This window comes from Callospermophilus lateralis, chromosome 3, assembly GCF_048772815.1.
Source record: "Callospermophilus lateralis isolate mCalLat2 chromosome 3, mCalLat2.hap1, whole genome shotgun sequence".
Lineage (NCBI taxonomy): Eukaryota > Metazoa > Chordata > Mammalia > Rodentia > Sciuridae > Callospermophilus > Callospermophilus lateralis.
Window position 1 is genome coordinate 197,815,487 of NC_135307.1, and position 19,992 is coordinate 197,835,478.

Sequence of the window (19,992 nt, forward strand, 5' to 3'; positions counted from 1 at the left end):
CACTGTGAGCCCAGCTAAAGGAATCTGCTCACTCCCCATCTGGTGTCCATCCACATCGTCAAGAACAGGTCCTGGAGCAGGGATGGATGGACAAAGCTGTCCTGCCACTTCCCTGTCCTTGCTGACCAAAGTCAGGGCACATTTTGCTCAGATGGACCAGGGACACTGGTGAGGACTCAAAGCCCCTAATCTCACTGACAGGTCACTGTCTTCCTGGCTGCCAGGGCAGTTCCTGCACTCCCAGTACCAGAGACAGCATGGACATTGTGCTGGCTCCAGCCGTGGGTGCCAGGAGGAAGGGGAGCCCTGGAACTGGAGTGACGGATATAGCACACGTGGGGAAGGAATCTCGCTCTCATCCATCCTCAGACCCCAAGCACTCAAGCCCTGTATGGTGAGCAACCTCCAACCCCTGGACTACCCAGGCCAGCTGCCCGCCTCGGCCAGGCCCCACCAGCCACCCTGCATAGCTCAGGACAGCTGGCCAGGTCACCTGGCGGCGGGGGAGGGGGCCGGCAGGACGACGGGGCGTGACGGGCGAGCGCAGGGCCCCAGCAGCAGGCGCACACGGCTCGGGTCGCTCCGTTTATTGGGGAACGGGCACTGAGCGCGGCGACGCTGGAGGAAGCCGGGGGCCTTTCCTCTTGAAGAACTTCCACTGGACCTTGATGGCGAGCATCCAGTCGCTGACGCAGAGCCTCTTACAAGCGGAGGTGCAGACGTGCGCCTGGCGGGGGGGCGGGGCGGCGGGCCCGCGCCGGGGGCGGGGCCGGGGCCGGGGGCGGGGCGCGGCGCCGCCGGGGAGGGCCGCGCCGCGGGCGCCCGCGCTTCACTTGCCGGCCTTCTGCGCCTTCTGCGCCGACTTGGTGACCTTGCCGGCGCCGCCGCTCTTCTTCTCCACGTTCTTGATGACGCCCACGGCCACCGTCTGCCGCATGTCGCGCACCGCGAAGCGGCCTGCGGAAAGGAGCGCGTGAGCAGCGGCTCCGCCCCAGGCTGGGATGCAGCGCGCAGGCGCACTGGGCGCGCGAAGCCCCCTCTGAGCGAGGACCGCAGCCTCTTAGTAAACAAGCGGCCTCAGCCTGGCATCCCTGCATAGGGCCGCTGGCCCTGGGGACGGGCCAGGTCATACTGTTGGGCGGTCACTAAGTCTGACTGTAGACCTCGGGCCAGCTGCCTTCATCAGAATTACCATCAGGCCTGCCTGGTGACACACAGACCCCTGTCTCCTAGTAGCCTCTGCGCTTAACCTCAGCAAAGGACTCTGATAAAGAAGTAGGCCCACTGTACCCCACCCAGCCATCTCTGCCCTCAGTGGGGATAGGGGTCACCTGATGGCTGCACCTTCCTCAAACATCCTTCTCACCTAGAGGTGGGTACTGCGAGAAGCTCTCCACACACATGGGCTTCCCAGGCACCATCTCCACAATGGCTGCATCGCCGGACTTGAGGGACTTGGGATTGTCCTCCAGCTTTTTGCCAGAACGACGGTCAATCTTTTCCTTCAACTCGGCAAACTTGCAGGCGATATGGGCTGTGTGGCAGTCAATGACCGGCGAGTAGCCGGCGCTGATCTGCCCTGGATGGTTCAGGATGATGACCTGAGGCACAGTTGCAACCAGCATGAAGCATGTCTGGAGCCTGGCTCCCAGGGACCACTGGGGAGGGCAGCGCTGGGTGGGGGCTCCATCACAGAGCTCATCTCCCAGGTTCTAGGCCAGGGTTGCTAACCATGAAGGAAGCCCATGCCACAGGACTCCCACTTCCAGACCTGGACACCAGCATCCTCACTGAACAGGGGCAAACCCTGAAGTGAACTGATGACTAGATTTTTGGAGGAGCCAGCCAACACCAATGCTGCAAACCCCAGCCACAGCCTGGACGTTGTGGCAAAACTGGACCTGACTACTGTGTTTCCACTACTCCTAGTAAAGAGGTGACCCACATGAAGAGGCAGTCAAAGAATGCCAGGACACTGAGGAGAACAGAGCATTATGGGGACATTTGAGGCAGTGAGTTGATAAAAATGTCTCTCAGGACAAAAGTAGGCCTCACTGGCTGGACCTCTCAGCTGCTGTGGCCAGCAGATGAGGACTGCATTGAGTGACAAGAGTCCAGCCTGGGTGGCCTGCAGCTGAAGGAGGGGCTGTCTTCTCCCAGGCCTCAGGTTGAGTGCTGCCAGCCACCTCCCCCAGGACAGCCCTGCTGCTGTCCTGGGCAGGAAAGGCCCCAGACCCCAACAAAGCTACTGACCTGGGAGGTGAACTGTGCAGCCTCCTGAGGGGGGTCAGACTTGCTGTCCCCACACACATTGCCACGGCGGATGTCCTTGACGGACACATTCTTCACGTTGAAGCCGACGTTGTCACCAGGCAGGGCCTCGCTGAGCGCCTCATGGTGCATCTCCACCGACTTCACCTCCGTGGTGATGTTCACTGGTGCGAAGGTCACCACCATGCCCGGCCGAAGGATGCCCGTCTCCACTCGGCCCACGGGCACAGTGCCTATGCCTGGGCCAAGAGGAGGGGGCTGTGAGGGGCAGCAGGGAGGAGTTGGGAAGGTGAGACTTGTGGGCAGAGACCCTGGAGACACAGCTTGGGCTGCGTGCTCGGGCCATGTGGAGGGATCTGGGGAGCAGACCCAAGGCAAGGCTAACACTGAGGTTCAGCAGAAGCAGCGGCTGCCTGACCCCATTAGGGAAACCTGAAACTGGAGAAAAAGGTCCCAAGGACTCAAAGACAGGGAGGGGCAAAGAGGAGGAGAGGAAGGGATTCCTTCAGCGTCAACACAGGAGCCTCCTCTTTCTGAGGACCCCTCCTTGTGGCCCCCAGATTACAGCACCAGAGCAAGGCATGGACCAGCTCTGGGACTGCTCTATCCATCGACCCGTGGCCCTGCGTGGGCTCCACCGTACTGTTGCTGGTCTCTGTCACTAAGGGGCATCTGTACCCCAGCATTTCTCACAGGCTGCTAACACCTGCATGGCTGCTGAGACTTTCTTGTCTCCTCCAGGGTTGGGGACTCTCCACCCTCCCTGGGCTGTGATGGACAGAGGCTCTGTGGCCTCCATATGCTGGGGCCTGAGGCTGGTGGCTTCCCTCTGTGTGAAGAGGTGGCACTCACACCACCTCGGCCACAGGCCCTAGCCAGGAGGACCCACCATTCTCCCTTTGGGGGCTCTCGTCTTTTTGTTCGCTGGTTTGTTTTTGCAGGGCTGGGATGGAACCCAGAGCCTCATGGATGCTGGGCAAGAGCCACATCCCAGGCTTTTTGATTTTAGTTTTGAGACAGAGTCTCAAGGTTAGGCTGAGTTGCCCAGGCTGGCCTGGAGCCCGCGATCCTCTTGCCTCAACCTCCCAAGAGGCAGGACTGCAGGTGTGCACCATGTTTTCCATTGCACTCCATGGCCTGTGTTTCTCAATCCTAGAGGAGGACTGTGTCCCATGAGACAGTCATCCTGGGTGAAGAGGGGGTCATCTCTGTGTTCCTACTTATGCTACCAGTTCCTGGCACAGTGCTAAGCACTTCCCTGGAGGGAGGGAGACCCTGGCAAGCGCTGGGCAGATGGGTGTCTGGGTGGGGTGTGTGGGAGGAGAGGATGCGTCAACAAGTAGACAGGACAGTGAGTAGACAGAAGGCGGACGGAGGGGATGGACAGTCCCCCAGAATGCACTGTGGGAAAGGAGTGGGACAGCTGGGGCCCTGTTCTGGCAGGCAGGAGTGATGAGGCCTGCAGGGGAGCTGTGGGGCAGCACAGCAGCCTCACTCACCGCCAATCTTGTACACGTCCTGCAGAGGCAGGCGCAGGGGCTTGTCCGTGGGGCGTGTGGGGGGCAGGATGGTGTCCAGGGCCTCGAGCAGGGACACGCCGCTTGCGTTCCCCTCCTTGCGCTCCACTTTCCAGCCCTTGAACCACGGCATCTGGGCGGGGGCAGGGAGGCTCCATTCACTCCAATCACTTGCAGACCACAGGCCCTTGGCCTCCAGGGCCCCAGAACTAGAAGTGGCTTCTGCCTGGGGAGTGGCCCTCCCCCAGGCAGCTGGTACCTGACTCTTGCCACTAAACTGCTCTGTGCCCCTCCAGGTGCTGATCTCCTTGTCATCTCCCCCAACCCCCAGCCCACATTCCCAACCCACAGAGACCCTGGACAAACTTCTCTTAGGAAAGAGGGAGGAGCACTGAGAAAAGGCCCCTTAATGGCCCAGACTCGGTGGCAATGCTCCTGACGCTGAACAGACCCCAGCCTGACCTCCCATGCTGGCCAGGCTAGGGACAGAGTCCAGACTTGGCCCCAGCCCCAGAAGCTCTGCTGGTCACCATGTTATCTCCAAGCTCAGGGGCCTCTCCAGAGGTAGGCTGAAAGCCCTCCCTGCCACGGAGCCTCTTCTGGCCTCCTTAGATCCTATTACACCTCAGGCCTGTGGGCAGTGCAGGACAGAGTCCTTGGACAGGTCACTCACCCATCACCAATGCCACCAGGGAACCCGCCCATGGGTATGGTGCTCAGCCTGGAAAGAGAGGTGGGGAGCAGCCCCTTCCTGCCCAGCTACGTTCCTGGGCCATGGGCTCTGCACTCCACACAGCTGGTCCAAGACAACCTCGCTGTCCCCCCAGGTCTAGCTCTACACTAACTCTCTCAATTGAGGTGGCTACAGAGCTGGCCACAACCAAGTGGCTGCCCTTTTAGGACAGGGATCTCCTCTGGCTGGACAGAGTCCTAGGAGTACAGTCCCAGGTTCCAAAACTGTCTCTGACAAGGCTGAGGCCCTGGGCCTCAGCTTCCCAGATGACCAGTCAAGAGCCAGCATTCGGCCTTCCCCACCAGCCCAGGAATAAGCACACTGCCAAAAGCCCAACCTCACTCCAGACCCCAGGGGGGTTCTGCATCCCTGCTGACCCTGCAAGTTGTGCAGGGCCAGGAAAGTGTTCCAGGGGGATATGGAAATTAACCCCTCTGTGATGGGATCCTGGAAACCAGACACATGAGCCACTGCCCCTGCAGGGTTGGCTTGGGGGTCCTTCCCTAGCCAGAGAAGGAACCTCAGCTGCCTCTGATGGACTCATGGAGAGGTTGAACAGGAGAGGCAGAACTCTGGACCCTGATAACAGGCCATGACCTCCCCAGGAGGCTGGTGTCCACCATTCCAGTGCTCAGGGAAAGCAAGCTGGACTGAGGGAAGCTGGGGACGGGCCCTCTGATGTCCCTGCTCAGCCCTCATCTACCTGGCCCAGCATCCTGATGCTCTGGGCTCTGGGCAGGACAGCCAGATGGCACTCACGTTGGGTGAAGGCTCCAGCATGTTGTCTCCATGCCAGCCAGAGATGGGTACGAAGGGCACCGTGGCTGGGTTGTAGCCGATCTTCTTGATGTAGGCGCTGACCTCCTTAACAATCTCGTCGTAGCGCTTCTCGCTATAGGCGGGCTCCGTGGAGTCCATCTTGTTGACGCCCACAATGAGCTGCTTCACCCCCAGGGTGTAGGCCAGCAGTGCGTGCTCTCGGGTCTGCCCGTTCTTGGAGATGCCCGCCTCAAATTCGCCCACACCTGCAGCCACGATCAGCACCGCGCAGTCCGCCTGCCCAGCAGGTGGGGATAGTGAGCCTCTGGCCCTGCCCTAACTGGGATGGGCCTGAGCAGGTCCTGGGGGAGGAACCTGGGGGGGTCTCTCATCAGGGGCAGGGGAGTCTCCCCCATCAGGCCAAGTCAAGCAGACACAGGTTTGGGCACTGGCTCCACCACCTGTGTGTCCCCTGAGAAGTCACTCAGCCTCCAGTCCTGTTCCCCCACCTGTCTGTGTGAATACACCAGGAATGTCCGGTTGTCCAGTCTAATCATGTGCAGTGCTGCCCACCTCTAGCTGTCCCCATCCTGGTCTCTACATCTGCATGTCTATGAAGGGCACACCAGCTGTCCCCTCTGGCTGGTATCCTTGCAGGCACCCACCTAGCTAAGTGCAGAGTACTGACTCAGTTCTTGGGGACTCCGTGCCAGGTGGGGCAAGTGGTGACAAGGGTCCACTCCATGCCCCCATGTCCCCAGTTTCCCTCGCCCCACCAACCTGGGAGGTGCCGGTGATCATGTTTTTGATGAAGTCGCGATGGCCTGGGGCATCAATGATGGTAATGTAGTATTTAGTGGTCTCAAACTTCCAGAGCGAGATGTCGATGGTGATGCCACGCTCCCTCTCTGCCTTCAACTTGTCCAGCACCCAGGCATACTTGAAGGAGCCCTTGCCCATCTGGAGGGCAGGCACACAGCTCAGGACAGGGCCCAAGACTCAGGGTCACCGTCCCTGGCCAGGGCTGCCCTGGGTCCTGGGAGCAGCATTGAGAAGCAGGAGTAGGGCTCTTGCCCCTTACTCCCCATTGGGCCCTGGGACTCTGGCACCCCCTCTCTGGTGACACCCACACCCTACCTTGCCCTGCCAAGTGTCCACACAATGCCTCCCAGGGCCCTCCTCTCACCGCTTCCCAAATGGCCAGTGTCCACCAGCAGGTGGCGCAAGGGCTTGGAACCTGCCAGCCGCAATGAACCCCCTCCTCAGCAAAGAGCACCCCTGCATCTGAAGCTGGGGGACCCACCCCTTCAAAGTCAGAGACCAATAACACCACTGGGTTTGAAAACCTCAGTGTGAAAATCCCTGTGTGTGTGTGCGTGTGTGTGTGAGCGCGCGCGCTCACGCCTGTGTGTTTAACAGAAATCAGAGGAGGTTGCCAGGAAGGCTTGTCTTTCCAGCTCTTTCTATGGCAAATGAAATCTCCCAGAGGGCTCTGAGGTGCCTCCCTCCCCCCTGAGCAAAGAAGCAGGGCCTTCCCCCAGGAGCAAGGCTGGCCACTGTCTGCAAACACCTGGGTACTGGGGCTAGGGGACCCCACAACCTGGGCCAAGGTGCAGCTGTCACCCAGCTGGGCCCGGCTCCTGCCCGGTCCTCACAGGGACAGGCCTCTGCCCGCCAGGGAGGCTGTCTCGCCTGGAGGGGCTCCCCTAGACAGGACTAGGCCCCATCTGGGAGCTGACCCAGGGGTCCTTCAGCCCCTTGGTCCCTTCCCCTCACCATCCCAAGTAGAGTGATGTATATTGGGGTGACAGTATGCAGGGTACCCCACCACCACTCAGGCAGGGTTCAGCCCAGGACACTGGCTGCCCCTGGCCCAGCCCTGCCACAGCCCCTCATCCGGGTGCAGCTGAGCACCCTCCCAAGTTCTCCAGGGCCCCCAGGTCCTCCCAGGGTCCTCACAGGCTCCCCAGGCCCTCCCAAGGCCCCCTCATCCGGGTGCCAGGTGAGCATCCTCCCGGTTCTTCAGACCCTCCCCCAGGCCCTCCCAAGTGGGCTTCTCCCAGAGCTCAGGGGGAGGGGATGGTGGCAGAGAACAGGCCCCCATTTATGGCCACTTCCCACCCACAGGTCTCAGCCACAAAGAAAGAAGGCAACCAATTGGCCCCTTTCATCCTCTGTAGGCCACCAGGACCCCCACCCCAGGACAACACCCTGGACAGGCAGACTGCACAGCCCAGCACAATAAAATGGAGCTGGCAGGCACACTGCCCGTCAATCAGCTATTAATAGCAGCCCTGAGTCCTGCCCAATCCTGGGACAACCGAGGGCAGCACCACCTCCAGCCCCAGCCTTGCCCCTGGGGGACAAGGGGACAAGGCTCAGGGGCCCTCTAGCCCTGGCCCACTGTGGCAGAGTACAGAGCCCTGTCCTGGACCCTGCAGGGCGGAAAGGACACTTCTCATTTGCCATGCGGCAGACCTGGCAGCTCAATACCACCCCCACCGAGCACATTCTGAGAGAGGTTGACCCCGTTCACCCCCACACTGCTGTCAAATCCCATATGGCCCCCAGAGACACGTGTGCCCATTGCTCTGAAGGAGGAAAACTGACCCAGACACCCAGGAGTCAGGGAACCAGGCTCAACTGCCACCCAGGAGCCATGGGGGGGGGAGGCTAGAGCTCACCTCAGCCGCCTCCTTCTCAAACTTCTCAATGGTCCTCTTGTCAATGCCCCCGCATTTGTAGATGAGGTGGCCTGTTGTGGTGGACTTGCCTGAGTCCACATGGCCAATGACCACGATGTTGATGTGCGTCTTCTCCTTGCCCATTTTGCCCTAGTGGGAGAGGGGCTGGCACGATTGGGGCTCTGGCTCAGGGCGATTGGGTGTTGAGCAGGGATTCTGTGGGGTCAGTGAGGGGGGAGCAGGTGATGGAGAGGTGCAGAGGGAGCCAGCAGAGACAGTGTACGGGCACAGGTTGTGAGCACACCCCACCCTCAATCCTTGCCCTGAAGCCCAGGCCAAGACCCCCACCTCCCAAGCGCAGCCTGACCCAGTTGATCACAGACCATGTGCTCCCCCCACCCCACACATTAGCCAAAATGGTCCAATTTGCTGTACATGTCTGGGTGTCAGCGCGCATTACCGAGAGGTTAACCCCATCTGACAGCAAGAAACAGCGGGTTGGAGGTGCCCCACGAGCAGCCCAGAGCTGGTGATGAGTCACCCTGCCTGGCTCTCCAGTGCCCTGTCCTCCCGTCCTCCTAGATGCTGCCCGCCCCAGCCAGGGACATTGCACCCCACCCCCACCTGCTGCCACGGGGGAGAGATGGTCAGCACCCACACTCCCCTCCTCGGAGGGAGGGCGCCATCTTTCTCTGTCCCTGCCTGCAGGCTGGCATTGGGAGACAGATGTGGTGCCCAGGTAGGGCCCAGAATAGCCCAGGCCTCCCCCAGACCTGGGCAGGGGGCACAGCAGGAGCGGGGTGCTGCTCTGATGAGAAAAGAAAGGGCACCCCCCAAGCTCAGCAAATGCTGCAGGGATGCCCTCAGCCCAACAGGGGCACCAGGGCCCCCCACCCTCCCCAACTTCCTTCTGGTCCCTGCGCTGGGTCTCAGCCCCAGAGAGGTCCCAGAGTTCACCCGGGGAGCCCAGGTAGCCCAGGAAGGGGACCGGAGGCAAGAGGGGGAAAGGGCAGGAACACAGGTGCCTAGGGGTGGCACTCCGCCGGGTGGGGCCGTGAGACCCCAGGTCTTGCCAACCCCGCGCCCTGTTCGGGCGCATCGCGCGGCGCCGGCAGAGTCCCTAGCCCCAAGAACCTTAGTCTCGGCCGCTCAGGGCCCCAAGGTCACGGCGGCAGGGCGGCCGCGCGGCCCAGGAGACGGTGGCCGCCGCCGCGTAAACAAGTGCCGCGGGGACCCACCGCCCGGCAGCCCTCGGGGTACACCCGTGTGGATCCCGCTGCAGCGGGCGGGTAGCCCCTAGTCTAGCTGCGCAGCTCGCCGGACGCCGTGCCGGCCCCTCTCGGCCCCAAGACCGGTCCCCAGGGAGGGGTCCCTCTGCGGAAAGCTGGGGCGAAGCCGGGCACCCAGACCGAGCGTCCTTACCCGGAGCCGAGGTCTCAGCCAGAGGGACTGGCGGCGGCGGCGCCGGCGGTTTTATCTCTCCAGGAGGGGGTCCACCTATTGACGGTGCGGGCGCAATGCACTGCGCCCCTGCAGTACGGCAATGCGGTACCGGCGGGGGGAGGGCGGGGCCGGGCGGGCGCGAGGGAAGCGGGATGCAGGGGCCGCGCACCCACGCACGCGCGGGCGGGCGCGGCGCGGACTCAGGGTGCAGCGAGGAGCCAGCGGCAAAGACGCACCCGAGCGAGCGCGGGCGGGGAGGGAGAAACAGGGAGCGCGGCGCGCGGAGAGCTGGGGGCTGGGAGCGGGAGCCAGAAAGGGAGGGGCAGGCAAGGAGAGGGCCGGGAGGAACCGCCAGGGGCGCGGGCGGGGGGCGGTGACCGGAGACCCGCGGCTGGAGAGCGGAGAAAGGCTCTTCCAGTGTTTAAACACGTCCAGGCGGAGGAGGAGGAGGAACACGGGGACGTGGGCCGCAGGTGGCGGAGGGGAGGCGGGATGCTGAGGCCACACGTCAGGTCGGGGTCTGTATGTCTCCAGCCCCGCAGCCCTGCTCATGATTGAGGCCCAAGGAACTAACGAAGTCCCGTTCTGAGGGGCACCTTTGATGTGGTGGGCCTGGGTGTGCTGGCCCACTGGGGGGACCTCTGTCCCAGGAGCCTGACCACATGGGCTTGGCATGGCCCCCTGAGCAGGAGGCTCCTTCAGCAGGCCCAGCCCAGAAACTCCTCCCTCTGAGACCCGGGGAAGAGCCTTTTTCCACCTGGTCCCTGTTCCCCGGATGTGCTTCCCTTGAAAGCCGCTCCGAGGGCAAGGGAGGCAGACAGCACCAGGCAGTGGGCAGCAAGCCCAGACAGCCTTAGGCCCCCACAGCCGGTCTGCCCCTCCTTCCTGGCCCTGTAAGACTGAGTCCTTGAGGTCATGGCCAGGTATGGGTATCCACTTGGGCTTTAAGGAGAGGAAGTGACCGCCTCTTCATGTGAAGACGTCCATCTGATCATCTCACCCAGGCATTTGCGTTTTCTTTCTCACCCTCACCCCCAGGCTGCCACCCCATCCCCGTCTGACTGGGGTCTTTGTCACTGCAGGGGCTGGGAAGACAGGCTCACAGCAAGGGGGTCTTGGGAGAGGAGTGAGTGACAGCACTCTATGCCCGTCCCCTCTGTCCCAGTGAATGTCCACTGGGTCTAGACAAGGCAGGTCCAGACCAGGGCCCAGTGCCTCCAGCTGGGTGAGGTCTGGTGAGGCGCTGGAGCAGGCAGTGTGAAGAAGAAGTAAAGGTGAAGGCTGGTTCCCCAGCTGGTGGGGAGGGTCCTCCAGCAGGGGAGGGCTCACACTGGCCTGAGTCAGGGTTGCTCTCTCAGATGACCGGACACTTCCGAGTGCTGCTGATATTGTCTGTTGGGAGCCAGGAATTAAAAATAAACGCCTGGCAGACAGCGAGACCTCCTGCCCGCCCGCCCTGCCAGTCTCTCTATTCCATGCCCCCTTCCTGCCTGAAGACTAGGCGGGCTTAGGGCTCTGCAGGCTGGCTGGGCCACACAAAGGGGTAGAGGGCCCTGGGATGCTGTCAGCATGCAGGCTTCTGGGCTGCCCTCAGCCTCAGAGGGCCCCGGCTAGGGTCTGAGCCACTGCTCTTACTGTGTGTTTCTGGGGAGTAGCAGGCCTGGAATGGCTCAAGGCCATGGCCAGAGTGGCAGGACATGGCACCCTCCCCAAAATACCTGAGCACTGACTCCAGGGGAGTAGGCCAGGGGTCCCCCAGGGTCTCCAGGACATGCAGCTGTACAGTCCTGCAGGGCGCCACGAGCCCCCACGGGCACTGGAGATGTTCAGAATGCACAGAAAGGGGGTCTACACAAGGTAACTGCAACGTCAGGCTCATGGTGCTGAGCGCCTGCCCACACTGGCAGCACTGAGCAGCTGCTGGCCTCAGAGTAGCACCGGACAACTCCCATAGCCGCTACTGCCTCTGGGTGCCAGGTTTAGGGCTGGAAACTTGACCAGAGCAGCACAGCTAGAAGGTGGCCTTTGGGAGGGGTCCACTGTGAGAAGGGCTTGAGGGGGGGGGTCTTCCTCTGCTCTTGCTTCTCCTTCCATGAGATGACACAGCAAGAAGGCCTGATCTGATGTTCACACCTTGATCTCAGACTCACTCAGAGGGTGAGAAGCAAATCTCTGTCTTTTATAAATCACCTGGTCTCAGGAACTCTGTTATAGCACCAGACTAAGACAAAGACATACCCTAACTTCTGAATGGTCAGCAGCCCTTGGCCCACCAGGAACTGAGCAGTGCTGAGTAACTCCATCACATGCCAAATAGAACAGCCATCTCCAAGTCCTGATCGCTCTCGCCTGTGGGGTAAGGGCTGCAAGGCAGGCCTCAGGACTCTGTGAACCCATGAGGTATCTGGGCCAGAGAGGCTAAGATCCTATTCCAGGTCACACTGCAGTAGGTGCTCAGAAGGCCTGAGTCAGACCACTGTGACTACCAGACAGAAGCCCTATGGCATGGACTGTGCTTCCCCTGTCCCTGCCCCAAGCCAGCCTCAGGCCCCTCAGTAGCCCTCCTTCTGTATCTGAGTCACTGGTCACAGTGGCCGTGGGGAGCAGCCAAGGGTGGGGGAAGGGCAGGCCAGGAGGGCCAGGGCTACCAGGGCTGCTTCTGGGGAGCAAAATAGAAGGAAAAGGGACAGGCCCTGCCCTACTCAGCCCCTCTGGGAGCCTGAAGCCCATCCTCGAGCTGTTGGAGAGGCACAGGCTGCCCCCTCCTCGCTGGCTGAGGTTTCAGGAGCCTCTCGGCAATGAAGACCCAGCTAAAATTAACCATTATCAATCTGTCGGCCCTGGAAATAAACCTGCCTCCCATTGGCTGCTGGTGACATCACTGTCAGGATAAGAATAGCCCAGAGTGCATAGCAAACCACCTGGCATGTGCTGCTCACGGCCGTGGCCAGGCCAGCACTCTGGGAGTCACTGCCCGGCAGGTGGAGGCTGCAAGCCGGACGGCTGAGCCCAGAAGACAGCGCAGGTGGGCTGGGGGGCAAGGTGGGTCAGGCTGGGGCGCCCCTGGCTTCAGCCTGTCTGCATACCTCTAGTCCCTGGGCACGGAGCCTGTCATCCACCAGCCAGGCTGGGCAGTAGGATCCGGGACAGCCCCTGGGACAAGGCCCTCCCCTGTGGCCAGCTTCAGGGCGGGGCACCCAGGGGACTGAACAGACCTTTGAGGCAGCAGATTAAACTGTCTCCATGGGAGAGAAGAGCTTCTGGCTCTGGGGTTCCCTCCTCAAAGCAAGGTCATGTCTTCCCAAATCAGAAGAGCTGGGCCAGGAGGGGCCACTCACAGAGCAGCCAGACCAGCCAGGGCCCCCCAGACACGCCACCCCAAAGCTCAGTGTGGGGAAGCCCAGCGCTGCAGGGGCCTTTGCCATGTGAGCGCAGGCCAGCCCTGGGGAGGAGTGCACCCCTCAGGGCACTGTCTGTCCTCCCCGGCAGGAGTCTCCACTGGGCTTCGGCGTGGTCCCCACTCAGCCCACCATGGCCTGGGAGGCCAAACCGAGGCACCCACTGACTGGGGAGGGTTGGCCCTCTTGGCCTGTGCAGGGCAGCCTCAGGGTGGAGCAGGGCTGCTGTACCCTCCAGTGTCCAGAGACAGGAGTTCTAGGAGCATCTGCAGGCCCACTGCCCTTCAGTCTCCTCTGGACCCTGCACAGAAGGGAGGGGAGAGGGCAACAGCTGTGTTTCCTTGTGGAGCAGCACAGGACAGAGAAGTCCAGGTGGGTCCCCTAGGGCTTCCTCCCAGGGACCTAGGGGGAGAGGTCAGTCTCTGACTGTAGGCCTGGAACAGTTTCCAGGAGAGGTGAAGTCTCTTGAGGTAGGACATGACCCAGAAGTAGCTTGGCCACTGCAGGCCCTCTTCACTCCTTTCTAAGAGCTGCCCTCCACAGTCAGCTGGGATGCAGCAGGGGTAACTGGCCTCCAGCAGCCAGGATGAGCTCCTGAGTCAGCTGCCTGGGTGCATCCCCCTCATCTGTGGGAAGACCCAGAGCTTTCCCGCCCTGGAAGGCTTCCCCACAGTACCAAGAGTGGGAGACTGAGCCGCGGCAGGGAGAGGACCAGGAACGCGAGGGGGCTTTTGCCCTTTGGCATCCTGGGTGAGCACGCCAGAGGGTACCTGGGCAGCTGCACTTGCTGAGTTACTAGGATGGGAACATGCCCTCATGCCCTGTGAGCATGCCCCCAGCCCTGGTTGCAGCCCACCGTGGTGTCCAGCCACCGTCAGCTGTCCTAGGAGTGGAGCAGCAGCCTGCGACCTCTGGCTCCTCCCACAGGCACCCTAGTGGCTTTGTATCCAACACACGGAGCACGAAGGTGAGAAGAAAAGGGGCTCTGGCTCATTGGGAAGGCCCAGGGTCCAGGGCGTGACATCACGGAGGACACAAAGACATGGTGTCCACCTCGTGGCCAGGAAGCAGAGAGCAAAGGGGCTGGGGTCCCGCCTCCCAGTCCTGCCACCCTGGAACATGTGGCCTGTGGAGACATGCCAGGTCTAAATCAAACGTTCCATGTGTCTGCCAGTGGCATCTGCTGGTGGCGACCCTGTGTCCCATGGAGCAGCACTGGCTTGCTCTCGTGGCTGTGCATCACCCACTTCCAGGTCCGAGTCACCACAGCAGACCTGCCACCAGCCCTCGTGTGTGTCACCGTGCAGGGGTGTCGGGCTTATCCCCAGGGGTAGAATCGGGGGCATCTCATCGCCTCTCGGCTCTAACGCAGCCTTCCGCTTCGGATGCAGCCCGGGCAGGCCTTTCTCTGCCACCGCTGGTGGCGTTTCCTCCCCCTTCACAGACTGGAGAGTAGAGACCGCTGTGGACACCGGGGCTCCTGTTCCTCGTCCTCTCCTGGGCCTGTGCAGACCTACTCTCCCGCTTGGTGGGCCTCGTTCTGCAGGAGCTCTGCCCTGGTCTCTCCTGCAGTCTCTGAGGGGCCCCGTGGATAGCTGAGAGCCAATGTCCTCCCCTCGCTGACTGGGTAAGCTGCTACCCAGAACTTCCTGTCTTCTGGATTCGGATCTCCTCCACCCTCACTGGACACAACCTGAGGTGGACCTGCGGACCACCTAGAGTGGTCTCCTTGCCTGGGTGCAGAGGGAGCCTGTGGCCAGTCTGCCCATGGAACGCGGAAGCAGTGGGGACCACCACTCCATTCTCAGGACTGTGCTGCAGAGTGGGCCGTGAAGGCCCTGCCAGGTCAGAAGGCCTATGGGGGCCAGTGGCCAGGAGCTGGGCTTCTGAGCCGGGAAGGTGCAGGCCGTCGGTCGGCAAGACTTCAGGGCCCCAGTTCTGCCAACAAGAGGAACAGTGTTCTGCCAGCAGCCCTGTGACCTGTGTCACAGGAGGAGGCCTCGATGGCACCCTCAGTGGCACCCTCAGTGGCACCCTCAGTGGCACCCTCGAGACACGGAGCACTTCAGTCGAACCAGCCTGGACCCTGACCCCATGGGAGCTGATTAGAAGGAGAGGATGTGTTTTTGTGTTTTGTTTTGCTTTGTTTTTGTGATCCTGGGAATTGAACCCCGGGGCTCTTTACCACTGATTATATCTCCTGTCCTTTTTTATTTTTATTTTGAGATAGGGTCTTGCTAAATTGTTCAGGCTGTGGTCCTCCTGCCTGGGATGACAGGGGTGTGCCGCCACTCCAGCTGGTATGCATGTGTGTGTATAGATTTAGATATTTATTTTTTAGTTGGACACGATATCTTTGTTTATTCTTTCTTTTAGGTGGTGCTGAGGCTGGAACCCAGGGCCTCACTGTGCTAGACGAGTGCTTTACCGCTGAGCCACAACCCAGCCCCAAGCTGGAATATTTTTTAAAGCCACTAAGTGTCGTTTGCTGGGCAGTGACAGATGACGATTAGCCTGCAGCAGGCACAGCTCAGCCCCCAGCCACGCAGCCACGCCTGTTCTGGCCCCTGCCTCTCACAGGACCCCGTGCTCAGCCGAGGTGGACTGCAGTGACAGTCAGAAGCTGTGCTCCAGAGGGGCTGGGCGAGCGGGGTCCTCGGGGCTGGGGTCTGTGTCCACTGCCGCGGTTCTCTGTGCAGGGGGTGCCAGCACCTGCAGCTCCTGTGGAGTCATCAGCGGAGGTTGGTTCCACACCAAAAGGGAAATGATGTTTTATTTTGAAATGATTCCAAACTTGAGGACAAAGTTCAAGAACAATATCAAGACCCCACCCTTCACCCAGGGGCACGGGCTGCTGCTCCTGCCTTACCTCATCTTTACCTGTGCATTCTCTTTCTTGAAGCATGTGAGAAGCACCTGCAAAAGTCATTGCCTTGGTCCTCAACACTCTACTCCTTCTTCGAGTTACACCCCAATTGCCTCAGTGAGCCTCCATAGCTCTATTTTCTCCCAATTCTGGATCCCATATTGGTCTCACTGTCTTGGTGTTTTTGTTGCTATCACAAAGTACCAGAGGCTGAGTACTTCATAAATAAAAGAGGTTCATTCGGGTCACAGTTTTGGATCCTGAAAAAGTCCAAAGTCAGGCAGCCCCCTCAGATCAGTTTCTGGCGATAGAGACTTGGCTAGAGACCTTCCACATTGTATTGGGAATGCATGTGTAGGGCAAGACCACAAGACAAGACAGGAAGCCAGAGAGAGAGTTGCTCAGACAGCCTGGGACTTGTGATCCTCAGCCTCCTGAGTGACCAGGGTCACATCATGCACTGCTGCCCTGACAGGCCCGTGAGAACAGCCATGCAAGAGCAGCACCGGCCCCCAGTGAACTCGTCACCTTCCCTTGCCCCGCCTCTCAAGGTCCTGCCACACTGGGGAACAGTCCCCCCACATGATCCCTGGGGGACAGACCAAGCCCAAGCAGCTCAAGCAGGCTCCTGTCTTGGACAAGAGCCACTTAGATGTGGACACTGGCCAGTTTCAGGGCTTCGGCCCACTGTCACCAGCTGCACTGCTCTGGGCCGAAACGGAGCAGAACATGGTGGCGAGAGGGTGTGCAAGAGGAAAGCAGCTCAGGACACGCCACTGGGAGGGAGAGGCGCTGCACCTCAGGAAACGCGCACCCGAAGCCCGCCCCCAGTGACCCCGCTCCTCCAGCCACACCCTGGTCCCTGTCAGGGGCCTCATGCGCTGAGGAGGTCTGGGCGCAGCCCTGGCACCCGGAGCCCTCTCGTCCGACTCACTCAGCCTTCGGGGACACCTCCTCTCTGGGCTCCGGCAGCACCGTCCACCCTCAGTGTGCAGGGCTGGGAGTTCTCTCAGGACCTCCCGACCCGTGTTCTGACCCCTCTGCTCTAACGGGGTCAGGGGTCCTTTCTGGCAGGCATGCCGGGGGCCACACTGTCCCTCCCTGTGCACCAGAGCTGCCCACCTGGCAGCACTGACGCCATATCCTGTGGTTCGCTGGGCTGCGCCTGCGGGTTTCTCACAGTATGGTTGTGCCTTTTCCCTTCGCGATTAATCAGGGATCAGCGAGCATGGCTGGTCCCCGGGGTGGTGGCTTTGAACTCCCAGCAGACATGGAGCAGGTGCTTGTGATCAGGGCCTGCGGCAGGTCTGAGGGGCCCTCTGTGTTGGGTTTGCAGCTCCCTGAGGACCGGCCATGCTGAGGCTCCTTGGAGAAGACTGAAAAGAGGTCGCTCACTCTGTTAGCTTCACTGGGCAAGAGTGTGCCCGCGGCCCGTGTGAGGTCTTTGTCAGACGCATGGTTTCAAGGATAGAGCAGCACTCACAGTGCAGGAGTCTCAGGAGGCTGAGGCAGGGGGATCCCCGGAACCAGGAGACTGGGCCCAGCCTGGGCAGCATGTGAAACCCTGCCTCTTAAGAATAAAGTGATAACGACAACTTAAAAATAAAAACACTAAAGCTTTTAATTTTGATTAAGTCAAATATATTCATATTTTGTAATGAATCCTCTTTTTGACCTTTAACACCGAGTCACAAAGGTCATCTCCTGAGCCTACTTCTAGCAGTGTCACAGTTTCCCTGCACGGCCATCGCTGGCTGTCCTATGTGGTGGCAGGCCTCCATCTGTGGGCGGTTTGAGGGTAGGCTAGTCAGACTCTTTTCCCCTGCAGACGTCCTGCTCTCCCTAAGCACTTGTTGGAAAGACGTCCTTTCCCACGTGGTCACCTTTGTGACAACACAGCACAGTGTGGTCCCTCTGTGGGCTCCACTGGCCCATGCTGACCTATGGTATTCCCCTCTCCAGCACCACAGGTCTCACTGTTGCAATTCCCACAATCAGGAAAGAGCACTTCTTCAACCAGTGGTGCTTGGGAAAGGTCTAAGTGGGACCCTTACCTCCAACCACTTCAGCCATCGGCCGAGTCACTGACCCACACCTGTGACAGCCACTTAGGAGGCAGAGGCAGGAGAATCTCGAGTTCCAAGCCAGCCTCAGCAAGAAAAAGGTGCTAAGCAACTCAGTGAGACCCTGTCTCTAAATATAACACAAAATAGGGCTGGGTGTGGCTCAGTGGTCAAGTGCCCCTGAGTTCTATCCCTGGTACTCAAAAAAAAAAAAAAAAAAAAAGCCAGCCTAGCACCGAAGCTCTCACAGAACTGTTAGAGGCAATCCAACTAAAGAACAAAGGCTCTGAAGAAAGGCTTCTCCAAAGAAGACGTGCAAGGGACCAATAAAGGGCCTGAGGAGATGCTGGACATCATTAGTCCCTGGGGAAACGCGAACTGAAACCCAGTGAGAAGCAGCCTCCCCACCAAGATGGCCACGTCAGGCTCGTGGAAACAGCCAGAGCTGGCAGAGGTGTGGAGAGCAAAGCCTTCCGCAGGACGGTGCAGCCCGCGGACCACACTGGGCAGTTCCTCGAAGAGGCAGACCTCGAATCACCACAAAGCCCAGCATTTCCTCTCCTGGGCAGAGACCCAGAAGGGCCGAAAACTGGCGTCCTGACCACAGCTGGAATGTGGGATGTTCCAGCAACCAGCGGTGAAAGTGCTGGGCAGTCCAGGGCTGAGCAGAGACCGCTGCACTGCAGATGGGGGCTCGGCCAGTTCGAGAGAGAAGGGACCTCCCACACCTGGCAGGACGCAGGCTGCTTTGAACCTGATCAAAGCAGCCAGATGGTGTGATTCCATCAACATGAACTGTGCAGTGGTAACACCAGAGACAGAGGCGAGGGGCTGCCTAGGCTGGGCAGGACAGGCCGGAGGGCCAACTCATGCATGGGCTGCTTTGGGGGCAATAAAACGCTTTGTAACTAGACAGAGGTGATGACGGCCTAGCATGGAGAGGGAAGGCAGGATCGCGAAGCTGGACTGCTCACTTTAACATGGTGGATTGTATGATATGTGAATTTTACTTTGAGTTTTAAAATAAAAAATGGGGTGTCATGGCAACTGTGGAGGCTGAGGTGGGAGGATCACAAGTTCAAGGCCAGCTGCAGCAACTAAGCAAGATCCTATCTCAAAAAATAAAACAGGGCTGTGGATGTGGCTCAGTGACAGAGCCCCCCTGGGTCCAATCTCTAGTACCCCCCACCAAAACTGGAAAAGCACCAGTTCCCTATATTCTTATTTTTAAAAATTGTTATGGTGTTCTAACTTATTCATCTTTCCACTTAAATTTAGGACCTACTTGTCTATATCTTTCAAACACTGAGATTTTCAGTGTTCCTGTTAAATCCAGAGGTGAACTTGGTGAGGACTGCCGGGCTCGCCTGAGCCTGCCCCACTGTCTGCAGCCCACAGACACTATCTGCTTAAGCACTCACCATCTCCTTCAATTTCTTATGTCATTTGAAATTCTTCTGCCTTGAACCAGAAGTGGTTTACAGACATGCGATTGCTTCTGGATTGCCGGGGGACCCTTGGGTCTTGCTGACCTTGTGTTCATCCAGGTGGCTCTTCCCAGGCTCCGTGGTTTCTCTGTCGTCGTGAAAGGCCTGTCAGCTCTCCATTTCCAGCTCTGTGCCTTGTGTTTTCCTTGCATTACTTTGTTGATGACAGAAGTGAGCGTGGACCCCCATCCTCCCCCTGCTGGCTGTAATGTTCCTCCTGCACCTGGAGACGTTCTTTGCTGTCCTGGCTTTGCCCAGAGTGTTTGTCATGATGGATGTTGGATTTTATCCAATGCTAACTCTCCACTACTTGATAGAAGAGGGTTTGCAATTGCTTATTAATTGTTATTTATAATAGCTGCTGTTACAGTCTCTGAGAGATGAGCCTGACGCCTGAGTTATCTAGTGTTAGCGTCTATTGGCTGCCACTTCCTGTGTGAATGGAGGTCTCCCTAGTTCTTGTATGCTGAGTAATTTTGGATTCTATCCTGGAGTTTAGTAAATTTGATGAATAAGCCCTCTCTGGCTTTCTAAATCAGAGTACTGAAATCATTGTTCCTCCAAGTTTACCATGCACTCTGGTAGTCACCCATCTTCTATTACATGATTCACTCTTGATCAAGCATGTTCATCAAAAGCCTGGCTGATTCTCTCTTAGCCACGGGCCCCAGATGATGGAGACGCAGTCTCTGCCCCGCAGATCTTGCTTAACCAGCAAGTGAACACACTAGGCTATTCCCAGTAGTGACAGTATACAAACCATTATAATAT

The 19,992-nt window shown here is 59.4% G+C and overlaps 1 protein-coding gene across 2 annotated transcripts; it reads right to left on the reverse strand.

Moving 5' to 3' along the window:
- Window positions 1-814: 814 nt before the first annotated feature.
- On the reverse strand, window positions 815-9,640 carry Eef1a2 (eukaryotic translation elongation factor 1 alpha 2). 2 transcript variants are annotated; one of them, XM_076852110.2, is made up of 8 exons: window positions 9,387-9,640; window positions 7,965-8,114; window positions 6,061-6,240; window positions 5,281-5,577; window positions 3,771-3,921; window positions 2,254-2,510; window positions 1,367-1,601; window positions 815-957 (listed from the first exon to the last, which is right to left on the reverse strand). In XM_076852110.2, exons 2-8 carry the CDS (start codon window positions 8,106-8,108, stop codon window positions 830-832), a joined length of 1,392 nt encoding a protein of 463 aa, XP_076708225.1. In that variant the 5' UTR covers window positions 8,109-8,114; window positions 9,387-9,640; the 3' UTR covers window positions 815-829. The 2 variants fall into 2 exon arrangements, with proteins under 2 accessions (XP_076708225.1, XP_076708224.1); XM_076852109.2 differs by having other exon boundaries at window positions 7,965-8,180; window positions 9,387-9,639.
- Window positions 9,641-19,992: the final 10,352 nt, after the last annotated feature.